This window comes from Hyperolius riggenbachi, chromosome 5, assembly GCF_040937935.1.
Source record: "Hyperolius riggenbachi isolate aHypRig1 chromosome 5, aHypRig1.pri, whole genome shotgun sequence".
In the NCBI taxonomy this organism is placed as follows: domain Eukaryota; kingdom Metazoa; phylum Chordata; class Amphibia; order Anura; family Hyperoliidae; genus Hyperolius; species Hyperolius riggenbachi.
The window spans coordinates 41,873,959-41,888,284 of NC_090650.1; the positions used below are offsets into that span (position 1 = coordinate 41,873,959).

General features: G+C 41.4%; 1 protein-coding gene across 1 annotated transcript in view; it reads right to left on the minus strand.

Moving 5' to 3' along the window:
* Positions 1–14,326, minus strand: part of CUBN (cubilin) — a 298,563-nt gene that overhangs the window by 74,285 nt on the left and 209,952 nt on the right. Inside the window, exons 44-49 of the mRNA XM_068238249.1 lie at positions 13,741–13,915; positions 11,637–11,815; positions 9,765–9,974; positions 7,419–7,559; positions 6,080–6,261; positions 1,525–1,696 (exon numbers count right to left, since the gene is read on the minus strand). Coding sequence (XP_068094350.1) covers positions 1,525–1,696; positions 6,080–6,261; positions 7,419–7,559; positions 9,765–9,974; positions 11,637–11,815; positions 13,741–13,915 — 1,059 coding nt within the window. The remainder of the gene's footprint in view (positions 1–1,524; positions 1,697–6,079; positions 6,262–7,418; positions 7,560–9,764; positions 9,975–11,636; positions 11,816–13,740; positions 13,916–14,326) is intronic.

Consider the following 14,326-nt stretch of genomic DNA (forward strand, 5'->3'; position numbering starts at 1 on the left):
CTATTTTAATTAACATAACTAATGTAACTTAATGACAGTATGTTTGTTTAGGCTGGAGTTCCTCTTTAAGGGTGCTCAGTATGCAGCCTTACCACCTGCTTACCAACAAATCTGGGGAGAACAACAACATCAAAAATAGAATAGAAAGATAACAAGAGCCAATAGTCCAATACATCTGGATAAAAGATAACTTAAAGAGGAACTGTCGCGAAAATCTTAAAATTTAAAATACATACAAATAAGAAGTACATTTCTTTCAGAGTAAAATGAGCTATAAATTACTATTCTCCTATGTTGCTGTCACTTACAGTAAGTAGTAGAAATCTGACATAACCGACAGATTTTAGGCTAGTCCATCTCTTCATGGGGGATTCTCAGCATGGCCTTTATTCTTTATAAAGACATTCCCTGAAAAATCTTTATACAAAGATGCTGGTCAGCCTCCCTGCACGCTGCACACTATTTTGGCAGTTGGACGGAGCAACTGCCATTCACTAATTGCTTTTAAAAATAAAGAAAACCCTGAGAACCCCGCTATGAGAAGATGGGCTAGTCCAAAATCTGTCGGTAATGTCAGATTTCTACTACCTACTGTAAGTGACGGCAACATAGGAGAAAAGTAATTTATGGCTCATTTTACTCTGGAAGAAATGTACTTCTTATTTGTATGTGTTTTCAATTTTAAGATTTTTGCGACAGTTCCTCTTTAAGGAAACAGAGTAAACCCTAAATGTTGTCAATAGTGCCACTATGAACACATAATAATAATAATAATAATAAACAAAACCCTGCCCCCACTCAGTCAGCAGGATATCCTCTAGATATTGGTCTTTCTCCAAAGAAAAAAGGGTGATTTGACTGGGAAACCAATTAGAACCAATATACCTACTATAAAGACGTAGAGAAAATAAACTGGACTATGGTGAGAGGTGCATAAGAAGTAACGGCTTTATTAAAGCACTCCCAGTAAGAAAGTGTTTCAATAAACTGGTCACTTACTGGAATGTGTGGACTTCTGCTGGGAGGGAAGTGATATCTTACAATGCCATATTTGATTTTAAGGTTTTTTTAAAATATATTTTACCTGTTTTCTGATTGCCTCCCACCGTAGTCCATTTTTACCATCTATTTAATCGATAGTGATACCTTCAGCAGCACTTTGAAAGGGAACCTGAAGAGAGAGTAATATGGAGCCTGCCATGTTTATTTCCTTTTAAATAATACCAGTTGCCTTTCAGTCCTGCTGATCTCTATAGCTGCAGTAGTGTCTGAATCACACACCTGAAACAAGCATGCAGCTAATCTAGTCAGGCTTCAGTCAGAAAACATCTGATCTGCATGCGTGTTCAGGGTCTATGGCTAAAAGCAGCAGAGGCAGAGGATCAGCAGGATAAGCAGGCAACTAGTGTTGATTAAAAGGAAACACATATGGCAGCCTCCATATCCCTCTCACTTCAAGTGTACTTTGAATAGAACACCATCTAGCTACTGCTAGACTATTCATAATACTCACTATTCACTTACCTGCATTTTCCTCTGCAGTGAAGGTAGCCAGGAAACCTCCGCTGGAGACAGACCCATCCGTGACAAATACAACTTTCATGGTGTTGCCGGAGGACATGATTACCGTACCCGGTGTGACGTTATTACAAAGCTTCTCCAAGAGAGGTGACTGACTCCGGTAGCCATTGTACACCTGGTATCACAGGAAATGAAAAGGGAGATATAACAGGGTACAGTAGTTTAGATGAGAACAGGTTTCTCTTTTCTTTTTTTTACTTTTTCCAATTTTATTTAAAGTGGGATTATACTCCAAAACTAAAGTTTCAGTAACTACCCTAAGGTATATAAAAGAACATTTGAAAGCATCCTCATACATTCCCTGAGTGTAAACATTTTAGTTTTCACTGCAGAGAGCAGTAGGTGCTTGTTTATCTCTGGCTAATCGGCAAATGTAATAATTGCCAGCAAGGGTCCCTGTGCCTGTGTCTTCACTCTGCCCACGCTTTTTCTGCTGAAGTGGCTCAGATGTTGCCAGGGTAATGTGACAATTCAGTAGAGGGAGGGAGGGAGGAGGGAACAAAATCAAGACACAGGCAGAGAGCTGTCCAGCCAGCAATGATTACATTTGCCGATGAGCCAGAGATATGCTATTTTGTACTCCTCTCAGCGTCAATCTGTCAGTTTTTAATCTGCAAAAGAAGCAATGTTTTTTATCTGCAAACAGGAAACCTGAATAGTCTGAACGGCCCACTGAACTGCATTGAATGCCCATGCAAGTGTGCCCTCCCAATGTGCAGAAAAATAACTTCATGTTGCCGTCAACAGGAGAGGGACGAGGACAAGAGGAGATACGGCCAGAGAAAGAGATGAAAAAAGAGGGAGTGTAGCCCAAAACATGACAACGTGAAAGGTAAATAAATCTGACCCTAGTATGCTTCTCTCTGCCACTCTGCATGGTGGAAATATAGTGCACACACGGCTGTTTCTGGACATTTTTTCATTCTAGGCAAAACACAATAGTCACTGTTACTGTTACCCCTTCCCTATTGCTACTAAAACATTACACTTAAAGGGAACCCAAGTTAAGAGGGATATGGAGGATGCCATATTTATTTCCTTTTAAACAATACAAATTCCATAGCAGTCCTGAACCTGTGTCTCTAATACTTTTTGCCATAATCCCTGAATAAGCATGCAGCAGATCAGATACACTGACTCAGGTTTTATTGGATTAGCCATATGCTTGTCCCAGGGTTTTGACTCAGACACTACTTATGCCAGGAGATCAGCATGGCAGCCAGGCAACTGGCATTACTTACTAGGAAATAAATATGGCAGCCTCCATACCCCTCTCACGTCAGTTGTACTTTAAAGCTGGATTGTCACCATAAAAATCCAATTTCAACAGCAACTGGTCTGAGTGTATAAAGTGATAAAGATGCTAATCCTGCATTCAAAACTTTTTCTGCTGTTATGGTTTGGAGTTATCAAATACCTTAGGAGCACTGGCCTTTTAATAGCTATTGTCATTGAGTTGCATGCTGGGTTTTCTTTTTATCTATAATATATTCCTCCTCTTCCCTTTATTTAGCTGCCTAGCTGAAACATGATCCTCTGCTCACTTGTGTTTACAAGCAAGGCTGAGGTGACTCAGCGATTGGAGGAGAAAAGAAAAAAAAAGTTAAGGGCAGAAACGACATCAGGATTTTGCCTCAAACTGTGGGCAAAAGACATGGTTTCCACCAGGAACAGAATTATCTTCATTTACTATATACAATTCATTGAAATTAAAACGTGGACAGTACAATACATGTTATGTAAGTAGATCAAGTATTTATCTACTTATATATTTTTTCCCTGGCATAGTATGGCTAATCCTCCTGCTTTAATGTGTGTTTTAGCATAAACCAAGCTATATATATTGAGATATATGTTGAGATCCAGAAGTGTTACGATAATCAAACATTTTTTTTATCTAAAACATTTATTGCTAATCAAGTCACTAATATGGTAATCAGGGACTTGCATAATGATAAGACATAATTTCCATGAAGTTTTTATACAATACTTAGACCAAAGTTCCATCTCTTGCCACCTATTGTGTATTCAAAAGCTAGTTATGATAGTCCCATAAAGTGAGAGAAAGTGTGCTTGACATGGTCCTCTGGAGTCCTCTCCAGCAGGTGCTGTGGTAGGCAAATGCCTAATTCGCCTATGCCTAAAAATTGGCTTACATAGTTACATAGTTACATAGTTATTTTGGTTGAAAAAAGACATACGTCCATCGAGTTCAACCAGTATAAAGTACAACACCAGCCTGCTCCCTCACATATCCCTGTTGATCCAGAGGAAGGCGAAAAAACCCTTACAAGGCATGGTCCAATTAGCCCCTAAAGGGAAAAATTCCTTCCCGACTCCAGATGGCAATCAGATAAAATCCCTGGATCAACATCATTAGGCATTACCTAGTAATTGTAGCCATGGATATCTTTCAACGCAAGGAAAGCATCTAAGCCCCCTTTAAATGCAGGTATAGAGTTTGCCATAACGACTTCCTGTGGCAATGCATTCCACATCTTAATCACTCTTACTGTAAAGAACCCTTTCCTAAATAAATGGTTAAAACGTTTTTCCTCCATGCGCAGATCATGTCCTCTAGTCCTTTGAGAAGGCCTAGGGACAAAAAGCTCATCCGCCAAGGTATTATATTGCCCTCTGATGTATTTATACATGTTAATTAGATCCCCTCTAAGGCGTCTTTTCTCTAGACTAAATAAACCCAGTTTATCTAACCTTTCTCGATAAGTGAGACCTTCCATCCCACGCATCAATTTTGTTGCTCGTCTCTGCACCTGCTCTAAAACTGCAATATCTTTTTTGTAATGTGGTGCCCAGAACTGAATTCCATATTCCAGATGTGGCCTTACTAGAGAGTTAAACAGGGGCAATATTATGCTAGCATCTCAAGTTTTTATTTCCCTTTTAATGCATCCCAAAATTTTGTTAGCTTTAGCTGCAGCTGCTTGGCATTGAGTACGATTATTTAACTTGTTGTCAATGAGTACTCCTAAGTCCTTCTCCAAGTTTGATGTCCCCAACTGTATCCCATTTATTTTGTATGGTGCTAGACCATTAGTACGTCCAAAATGCATGACCTTACATTTGTCAACATTGAATTTCATCTGCCATGTATGTGCCCATATAGCCATCCTATCCAGATCCTGTTGCAATATGACACTATCTGAGAGTTGATGATTCTGCACAATTTTGTATCATCTGCAAAAATAGCAACATTGCTCACTACTGCATCTACTAGGTCATTAATAAATAAATTGAAGAGCACTGGACCCAGAACAGACCCCTGTGGGACCCCACTGCTAACAGTCTCCCATTTTGAGTACGATCCATTGACCACAACTCTTTGTTTTCTGTCCATTAGCCAGTTCCCTATCCATGAACACAGACTCTTCCCCAGTCCTTGCATCCTCAACTTTTGCACCAGACTTTTGTGGGGAACAGTGTCGAAGGCCTTTGCAAAGTCCAAGTATATCACATCTACAGCATTCCCAATATCCATATTAGCATTCACTATCTCATAAAAGCTGAGCATGTTAGTCAAACAGGACCTGTCTTTAGTAAACCCATGTTGATGCTGAGAAATAAGATTATTTTCTACTATGAAGTCATGTATAGTATCTCTTAGTAACCCCTCAAATAGTTTGCATACAACTGATGTTAAACTTACAGGTCTATAATTTCCTGGATCAGATTTTTTGCCCTTCTTAAATAATGGGAAAACGTGGGCTGTACGCCAATCCACTGGGACTCTGCCAGTTGCAAGAGAGTCACAAAAGATAAGATAAAGGGGTTTATCTATAACTGAACTTAATTCCCTTAGGACCCGAGGATGCATGCCATCCGGGCCAGGTGCCTTGTCTATTTTTAATTTAATAAGTGTTTTTTATGTGAGTCCAGCATGAAACTGCAATAGCATAAATTGTGCCCAGATGAGACCCAGGTGGGGGGATGCAAGCTCATGCAAACATTATGTGAAAATCCACTTACTTATGTTTGCCAGTGTACTCTGTCCTTCAAAAATCAACCACATTGAGTATAAAACAACAAACCATTTGTAAAGCGCTTTTCTCCCGTAGGACCCAAAGTGCATAAGCTTGTCTGAGATCAGTACATAGTGATGTGTACAGGGAAAAGTTATGTATTCATAAATGCCAGACTAAACAGGTGACTTTTCAGTTTTGATTTAAATGAGTCCAGGGTTGGAGCTGTCTTGATTATATTTGGCAAGGCACTCCACGGGGTAGGAGCAGCATGACGGGAATCTCTGGCACTAGAGGTTTTTAGCTGGACTCTGGGAGTGGTCAAGTTATTGGATACTTTTGATCTGAGGTTATGGGAGGTGTGATACAGTTGCAACAAATCATTCAGGTATCCGGGGCCTAGATCGTGTAAGGATTTGAAAAAGAAAAGTGCACTCTAACTACTTGAACACTATGAAATATAAACTTTACCTGGTGTACAGTGGTGTTTAACAATTAAATTCCAGCATACAACTTACAGCCACATAATCGTAGTCGCAACTCTGCTGTTCTTGTAGCTGAAAGTCATTAATAGTCAGTGTGACACGTTTTCCTTCCGGTACGGTTATTCTCCATTCACAGACTCGATCATGCGGGTACAAGTTGGGGTAATTAGGCGATTTCAGAGTCCCGAGGACTCCATCCAGGTGTCCTCCACATTCTGAAATACAGGTATGGTCACTGAATACTCACTTCTTCTTTACTGTTAAAGTGCAACTATAGTCAAAATATCCCCTCTGTCCCAAAAGGTTAGCCATACTATAAGAAAATGTAAATAGATACTGAGAGGGTTAATAGACTGTGTTTCACTTGGCTGAAAAGTGTATCAGTCACATGCTGTACATCTTTCTCATTTGTCTTTTGATAAAACATAGCAGTATTGGTTCCCTCATTGTCCTTCAACCCACCACTCCCAGATTTTCTTTTGGGGCAGGATTCAGTGCGACTAAGTAGAGAGGAGAAAGTGCTTCTCACGGTGAGAGTTTTCTGAATGAACGTTATATATCCATTGCAGTGGCAGTTCTCAGCCCTGTTGTATTTTATACTAGGGGTTTTTTGATTTGCCCACAGATGACGTTACGTTGGGCCAAAAGCAAGTAGGATAACTGTATGAGTAATAAGGAGTAGGAAAACACGTTTTTATTGAATGCTATGCCATACTGTATTTCCAATTAAAACAAATGTATTGTTACAGAAAGATACTGGTGAACAGATCCTCTCTTTTCAGAGCAAGTAATACGCTTAAAAACATAATCCAACAACTAAGGATAAACAAATACCCACTAATCTGACCATTTTATGAACTATCTTAGAGCAAACCTGAATCAGGAACTGAAAATAAAATTAGATACTTACCTCAGTAGAAAGTCCCTCTGAACATATTCAACGGGGCTTGTGGAATAGGCTTTAGTGGTCATGCTCTCATTCGTGTACAAGTGCAACTGTACAAACATCTATCATTTATCCAAATTGAGTGGAGAGGCACATTAAAATCAGAATTCACTTTATTCGCCAAGTACAACAATTGTCGTTTCCAGAATTAATTGTGGTGCAGACATTGCATTTAACAAGCAAGACAGGTCATTGCATTGGCAAAAATATGGGTGATAAACATCGAGATGGGCTTAGAAGCCTACATTGGTGGTGTGGAGTATGACCATTGAGGACTTTAGACGCATCAGGTGTGAAGCAGCAACTCTTTTCAGAAGGGGTGGGTTCAGAGGCACAGGGAAGTGAGACGCACAACACAGCGGGCCTAGAGGTGCAAAAAGCATAAATTCCCCCTAGATACAAGCCTGGGTTTGGGGTTCAGTTTACCTTCTGTGCTTGCTTCGTATTGGATCCTGAATCCTCTGCCACTCACTGATCCGTCACTGACAAATTTCACGTATGCAAAACTATCTGAAGTCCTCAGAGGCAGAGGTAATGTGTTGCCGCAAAACCTACCCAGCGAGTTCCCTGGAAAAGAAAGAAGACAATGTTTAACCTTTGAATTCAAAAATACTTATTAGCAATGTTTGAATTCGGCATACAGAATTCAGAAACAGCAGGGGCGTAGCAATATGGGGTGCAGAGGTAGCGACCGCATCGGGGCCCTTGGGCCAGAGGGGCCCCGAAGGGCCCTCCCTCAACTACAGTATTAGCTCTCTATTGGTCCTATGCTCATAATAATCACTTCTATAGATACTTTGAATAGTGGTAATCATTAACAAGCTGTTTCCCATCCCCTTCTTGCACCTCTGACACTGTAGTTGCCATTGGCAGGTTTTGGTGCACTGTATCAATTGTTATGTATATAGTGCTTGGGGGGCCCCGTTGTAAAACTTGCATCGGGGCCCACAGCTCCTTAGCTACGCCACTGAGAAACAGCCAATTGCTCCTGAACACCACACTCCCGGGGCCATTTCAGTACCGAACAAGCAGATCTGATCACCTGATCACGTGCTACCACGCTTCAGTCAATAGCGACACGCTCCATCCAAGATTTCATTACTCCCTCTTTGATTTGCTGACTTACACCACTGCTGGTAAAGTAACATTCAATGCAGTACAAGGCTGTGCAGCCATCGATTTACCACCGGTCCTCCCCACCTACTCAGTTCAACTACTACTTCTACCTTCACCAATCCTGATTTTATCCAATAAACAGTCCTATTGCTTGGTTATGTTGGGATCAATAGATAAATGGCATATCCATGTCCCCTTCTGAATTGATATGTTCCCCTCAGTATCGCCATGTTTCTCTCAGTATGTCCATGTTCCCCTCAGAAGTGCCAGATCCCCTCAGTATGTCTATGTTTCCCTCAGTTATGCTATATTCCTCTGAGAAGCACCATTTTCCTCTCAGAATGTCCATGTTACACTCAGTATTGTGTCCCCCTCAGGAACATGCAACTACGGAGAGAAACATTGACATATTAACTGGAATGCTATACTGAGAAAACATGGAACATAGATAAACTAAGGGGGACATGACAATACTTAGGGGACAGAGACAAACTGAAGGGGAAATGGACATAGTGAGGGGAACATGGAAATACTGAGAGGGCAATGGATGTACATGGGGAACATGCACCTACTGATAGGAACATACACATTCTCTCAGTATGTGCATACTCCCCCAGTATGTCTGAGTTCCCCTCAGTATGGCTATGTTTCCCTCTGTAGTGCCATGTTCTACTCAGTGAGTGCATGTTCCCCAAGTACGTCCATTCCCTCTCTCAGTATTTTCATGTTCCACTCAGCAGTACGTCCATGTCCACCTCAGTTTGTCTCTGTCCCCTAAGTATTGTCATGTTCCCCTCAATATGTCCATGTTCCCCACAGTATTTCTGTGTCCACTTCAATCTGTCCATGTTAGCCTCAGTATGTCCACAGTCCCCTCAGTATGTCCATGTTCTCATGTTCTCTACTCCACCCCTGCACGGCTCTCCACATGGAGTTCAGGAAGAAAAGTGGATGATGATTTAAAGTTACCGGTCTAGATAAGCAGTGCAGTCTCTTTCCTGTCATTTTCTTCACACTTCTGGTGGTTCTGTTCACTTTGCGTCCATCTCCTCTTGGCACGCGCATGATGTCACAAAAGCACTACTGCAGGAGATGGATGTCTGCTATCTGCATGGCCCAACCACTGGAGGCTACCTGGGGAGGGCCAGTGGCAAGAAAGAGAAAGATGATATCCCTCCCAGTTGTTAAGCCTATGTGTCAGATGAAGATTATGCCATTTTTAGGAATTTCAGAAAGCAAAATGGCAGCCCCCATGAGTCTAAACATTCTACAGCTTTGGCCAAACTAAGTTCCATGGCAATATGCATTAGCACCACTATGTTATTTAGGTTATATAATTAAGCAATGTTTCATTCAGGCCTGCATTTCGGCATGACAGGTACACTTTAACACTGATAAAGATTATCCTAGGTTATGTTTGCACTCAATCAATTCTCACATCCAAATATAGCACCAAACTGCTACATAAAATACAAGTCTGGAACCTCTGATCTGCAGACATAAATCATTTCTACTCCTCTGTAGGACATAACAAAGAATATCGCAGGGACCAGGCCTTTGTTAATAATAGGAAACAGGTCTGAGTGAAGAATAACAATCTCGCACCATGTGTTTCCCATTTCCTTCAACAAGGTCGTGCTGTTAGAAGTCACTCACCAGATGGGTCGTATTCGCGGATCTCGATGTAGTCATTGACGCACTCTGTTGAGTTCTGAAGGTCCATGGACTCCAGCGTAATGGTGAGATAATGCCCTGTGGGACCAGTGAAGTACCATTCGCAAGCAGAGGAGTCTGGGTAATTCTTGGAAGAGTAACCAGGGCTCTGGATAATACCGCTCTGTCCAAAATGCGTTCCACCACAACGTGCTGCAACAGTGACAGTATGCTTAGGCATGCTAACTTCATTACTAAAGGGCAATTCCAACCAATCAGCAAAATAAAGAGGTAAAATCAGTACAAAGTTGTAAAAAAATTGGTAAAAATAGATACAAATGTACAAACTTTTGCGAGGGACACACACACACTTCTAGTCAGGCTGAAAGAAACCCCAGGTAAGTAATGCTGTATACACTTTCTTCACCACCGATTTCCTTTAATGTGAAAGATATCGGTGGAAGCTGATTTTTTTTTTAATTAAACATATCAGAAATTTAAATTACCCTATAAACTCGTATATAAGCCGACCTGCATAGAAGCCGAGGTACCGACTTTCCCCCCAGAAACCAGGAAAAAGTGACTGACTCACGTATAAGCCCCCTCCCCAGTATAGCCTCCTCTACAGTAGCAAGATGTGCCCCAGTACAAGTGAGCCCCCCTTCCTATAGCCCAGTGATCTGCAAACTTGACTCTCCAGCTGTTAAAGAACTACATGCCCCACAAGGCAGTCTGACAGCCACAGTCATGATTCATAAAGTAAAATGCATTGTGGGACTTGTAATTCCCTAACAGCTGGAGAGCCAAGTTTGCATATCACTGCTATAGCCTGCTGTGCCCCAAGGATGATACAGCTGTGTCTCAAGATGCCACTAGATGGCATTATAAATATGAAACACAGCGATTGCCACACAGGAAGAATCCCCGATTATTGCACTGTTGACACTTGCTTGCACGCTCCACAAGCCAGGGGACACAGGTAGTCTTGAATAGCGTACTCCGTACACCATGTTGCAGGGGATGGGGGGCACAGACACAGCAGAGAGCCAGCTGGCAATAGCAGGATTACTAGTGTAAGATCCTTACACTCTTGTCTTATGCCAGTAACAAAACCTGCTCCACCGTCCGTTCTGCTCCATTGATTCACATATAAGCAGAGTTGGCAACTTTTCAGCACATTTTTTTGTGCTGAAAAATTAGCCTTATATGCAAGTATATAAGGTACCAATATTTTACTTGTACCTAACACCCTCCACCACCACCTAATGCCTAACCTTAACCTCCCCCATAAGTTCCTAACCTTAACCACGGTAAATGCCTAATAACCTAAAATCGGAAGCCCAACCAACGTCTGCAGTTAGTCGTCTACGATCAGCTACAATCGTTATATTCTACGTAGTAGCCTATCAGCTACTAGGCAGATTAGGCACCTATATAAAAATCTGGGCACACATTTACCTAAAACTAACACCAGGGCCGAGGCAGAGGCAAGAGAGGCTCCAGCCTCTGGGCTCAGTGTAGGAGGCTTTGTAAAATATATATATATATATATATCAGTTACTGCAAGCCAGATAACTAGGGATTAAGGTGTTGGGGGGTTGGGAGCCCTGGGGCGCCTCGTCTAATATCAATCAGTGTGTGATGGCTGGCGTGGGAGGGAGGGGGGAGCGCACTTTAGTGCCTCAGCCTTGGGTCTCAACCTTGTCCTGGCTCTCACTATTAACACAGTCGTCTATGAGATGCCTGCTGATCGCAGCGGCCAATCACCTGACCCATTGAAGAACCCCTTCCTGTCTTTTCATCATTGTTATTGAGTGCTGGTGACATGGTGGGAATCCCAGCACTCAGCTTGACATTCTGCTGTAACAGACTTACCGATGGAATACCGAGCCTTGAACCCGATGCGAGGAGCACTGGAGTCCGTCCTGAACCTCACATACATGGCAGTTCCTAGCGACGTGTAGTTGATTGGCAGCGAGTTTCCACATAGCCTTGCCAGGAGCCTCTGATTGGAATCGGCTCCGTCCCGCAGTTCCAGATAACTAGAGCTGCAGCTGCTGTAAACAGGTCTGATGTTATTATATGTACGTTTACGTCCCTACCATATATATACACTTTCCTCCACGGCGTTTCCATGAGTGTTGAGCGTAATCCGCTAATTAATATTACATACATTTTTCGCAATAACGCCTATGTGTAATTACGATTTGTAAATTCAATTGATTTTGTGCAATCATTCATAATTTCACGTACATTTTTGTGTAATTTTCACGTAATTTTGTGCCACCTTTAGCGGCGCTGATGACTACCGGTAGCAAAGTCCCCATACATGCTACTGTCATGAAAATTGCTACATATGTTAAGGAGAATATAGGGTACAAGTCAAGAAAAATAATTTTTCAAAAAGACCTCGTCGTATTTGAGAAAAATCAATTTTAAAATTGCAAAGGAAAAATGTTTTTTAAAGTGTCATTTTTATGAGTTTAAAAAACATTTTTCTTAGCATTTTTTAAATCAATTTTTTCAAAAACTACAAGGTCTTTTTGAAAAAATAGCTTTGCTATTAACCACTAAAGTCGGCACAAAATGACGTGAAAATTATGCGAAAATGTATGCAAAATTACAAATGATTACAATTAGACATAATTACGAATTTTTCCTGAAATTTCGCATTGCAATTTTACATCGTAATTGCGAATTTTCGAACCGAAATTACGTTTATGCGAAATTCACCATTCTCCAGTATTACCCTCCAGTAGAGACAGACTGGGAGCTCTTCTGGCGATAGTTATGGTAGAAACATTAGATTGGAAGATCTTCTGATGACAGTTATGGTGGGGACATTATACTATGGTTATGGTAGAGACATTAGATTAAGAGCTCCTCTGGGACATTAGGCTTTGGTTATTGTCCCAGAGGAGCTCTCAATCTAATGTCTCTACCATAACCATAGTCTAATGTCCCCACCAGAAGATCTTCCAATCTAATGTCTCTAACTCTCTACCATAATAACTATCGCCAGAAGAGCTCCCAGTCTGTCTCTACAATAACCGCAGCTTAATGTAGAGACAGACTGTAGAGACATTAGATTGTGAGCTCTTCTGGGACATTAGGCTATGGTTATTGTAGAGACATTAGATAGGAAGCTCTTCTGATGACAGTTATGGTGGGGACATTAGGCTATGGCTATGGTAGACACATTAGATTGTGACCGCTCATCTGGGACATTAGGCTATGGTTATGGTAGAGACATTAGATTGTGAGCTCCTCTGGGACATTAGGCTATGGTTATTGTAGAGACATTAGATTGTGAGCTCCTCTGGGACATTAGGCTTTGGTTATTGTAGAGACATTAGATTGGGAGCTCTTCTGGGGACAGTTATGGTGGGGAGTCTGGGGACATTAGGCTATGGTTATGGTAGGGAAATTAGATTGTGAGTTCCTCTGGGACATTAGGCTATAGTTATGGTAGATACCTTAGATTGTGAGCTCCTCTGGGACATTAGGCTATGTTTAAGGTAGAGAAATTAGATTGTGAGTTCCTCTGGGACATTAGGCTATAGTTATGGTAGATACCTTAGATTGTGAGCTCCTCTGGGACATTAGGCTATGTTTAAGGTAGAGAAATTAGATTGTGAGCTCCTCTGGGACATTAGGCTATGGTTATGGTACAGACATTAGACTGTGAGCTCCTCTGGGACATTAGGCTTTGGTTATTGTAGAGACATTAGATTGTGAGCTCCTCTGGGACATTAGGCTTTGGTTATTGTAGAGACATTAGATTGTGAGCTCCTCTGGGACATTAGGCTATGGTTAGTGCAGAGACATTAGATTAGGAGCTCTTCTGGCGATAGTTAGTCATTAGATTGTGAGCTCCTCTAGGCCATAGTTAGTGACATGAACTATTCAGTGTACTGTATACACTTCGGCCAAAAATGTCATGCATTTATAAATACAAAATAATAATGATATTACATACTTTTCAGAAGATTCAATATAGAATTGGTCTTGGAAGTCCAGCTGTACCGCTTCTCCATTTGGCACTATGATGGTCCAAATACAGTCACTATGAATGGGATAGCTATTTGGATAATTGGGAGACGTAATATATCCACTTGGATTGGAGTCTGTCACATAGATGGTCCCTCCGCAAGCTACAAGTAAACACACAATGGATTACTGGATAGCTTTATCACATACTAGAGTCACAGGCTATCAGAACAAGGCTGCAATGTAGGTCCAAAGCTGCCAATGACCTTTCTAATGAGATACACAAATATTTTACACCTTGTGACAGTTTATGCTTCAGAGAGGAAATATTGTCACAGTGGCGCCTGGTCTAACCTGAGCTTGTACTAGTTACTTGTTATTCTGCCCGATGAAGCAGGTCACACCTGCGAAATGAGTTGCACGATGGAGTATTCAATAAAGTTCTTTTTGCTTGAATTTGACAAAATTGAGTCATCTGTGGGGAGATCAGTCCACCACTACCTCCCTTTTTAAACAGCTTTTAGTGCATATTATCCTGTTTTTGGTTTCTCTGTTCTACTGATATCTTCACATTG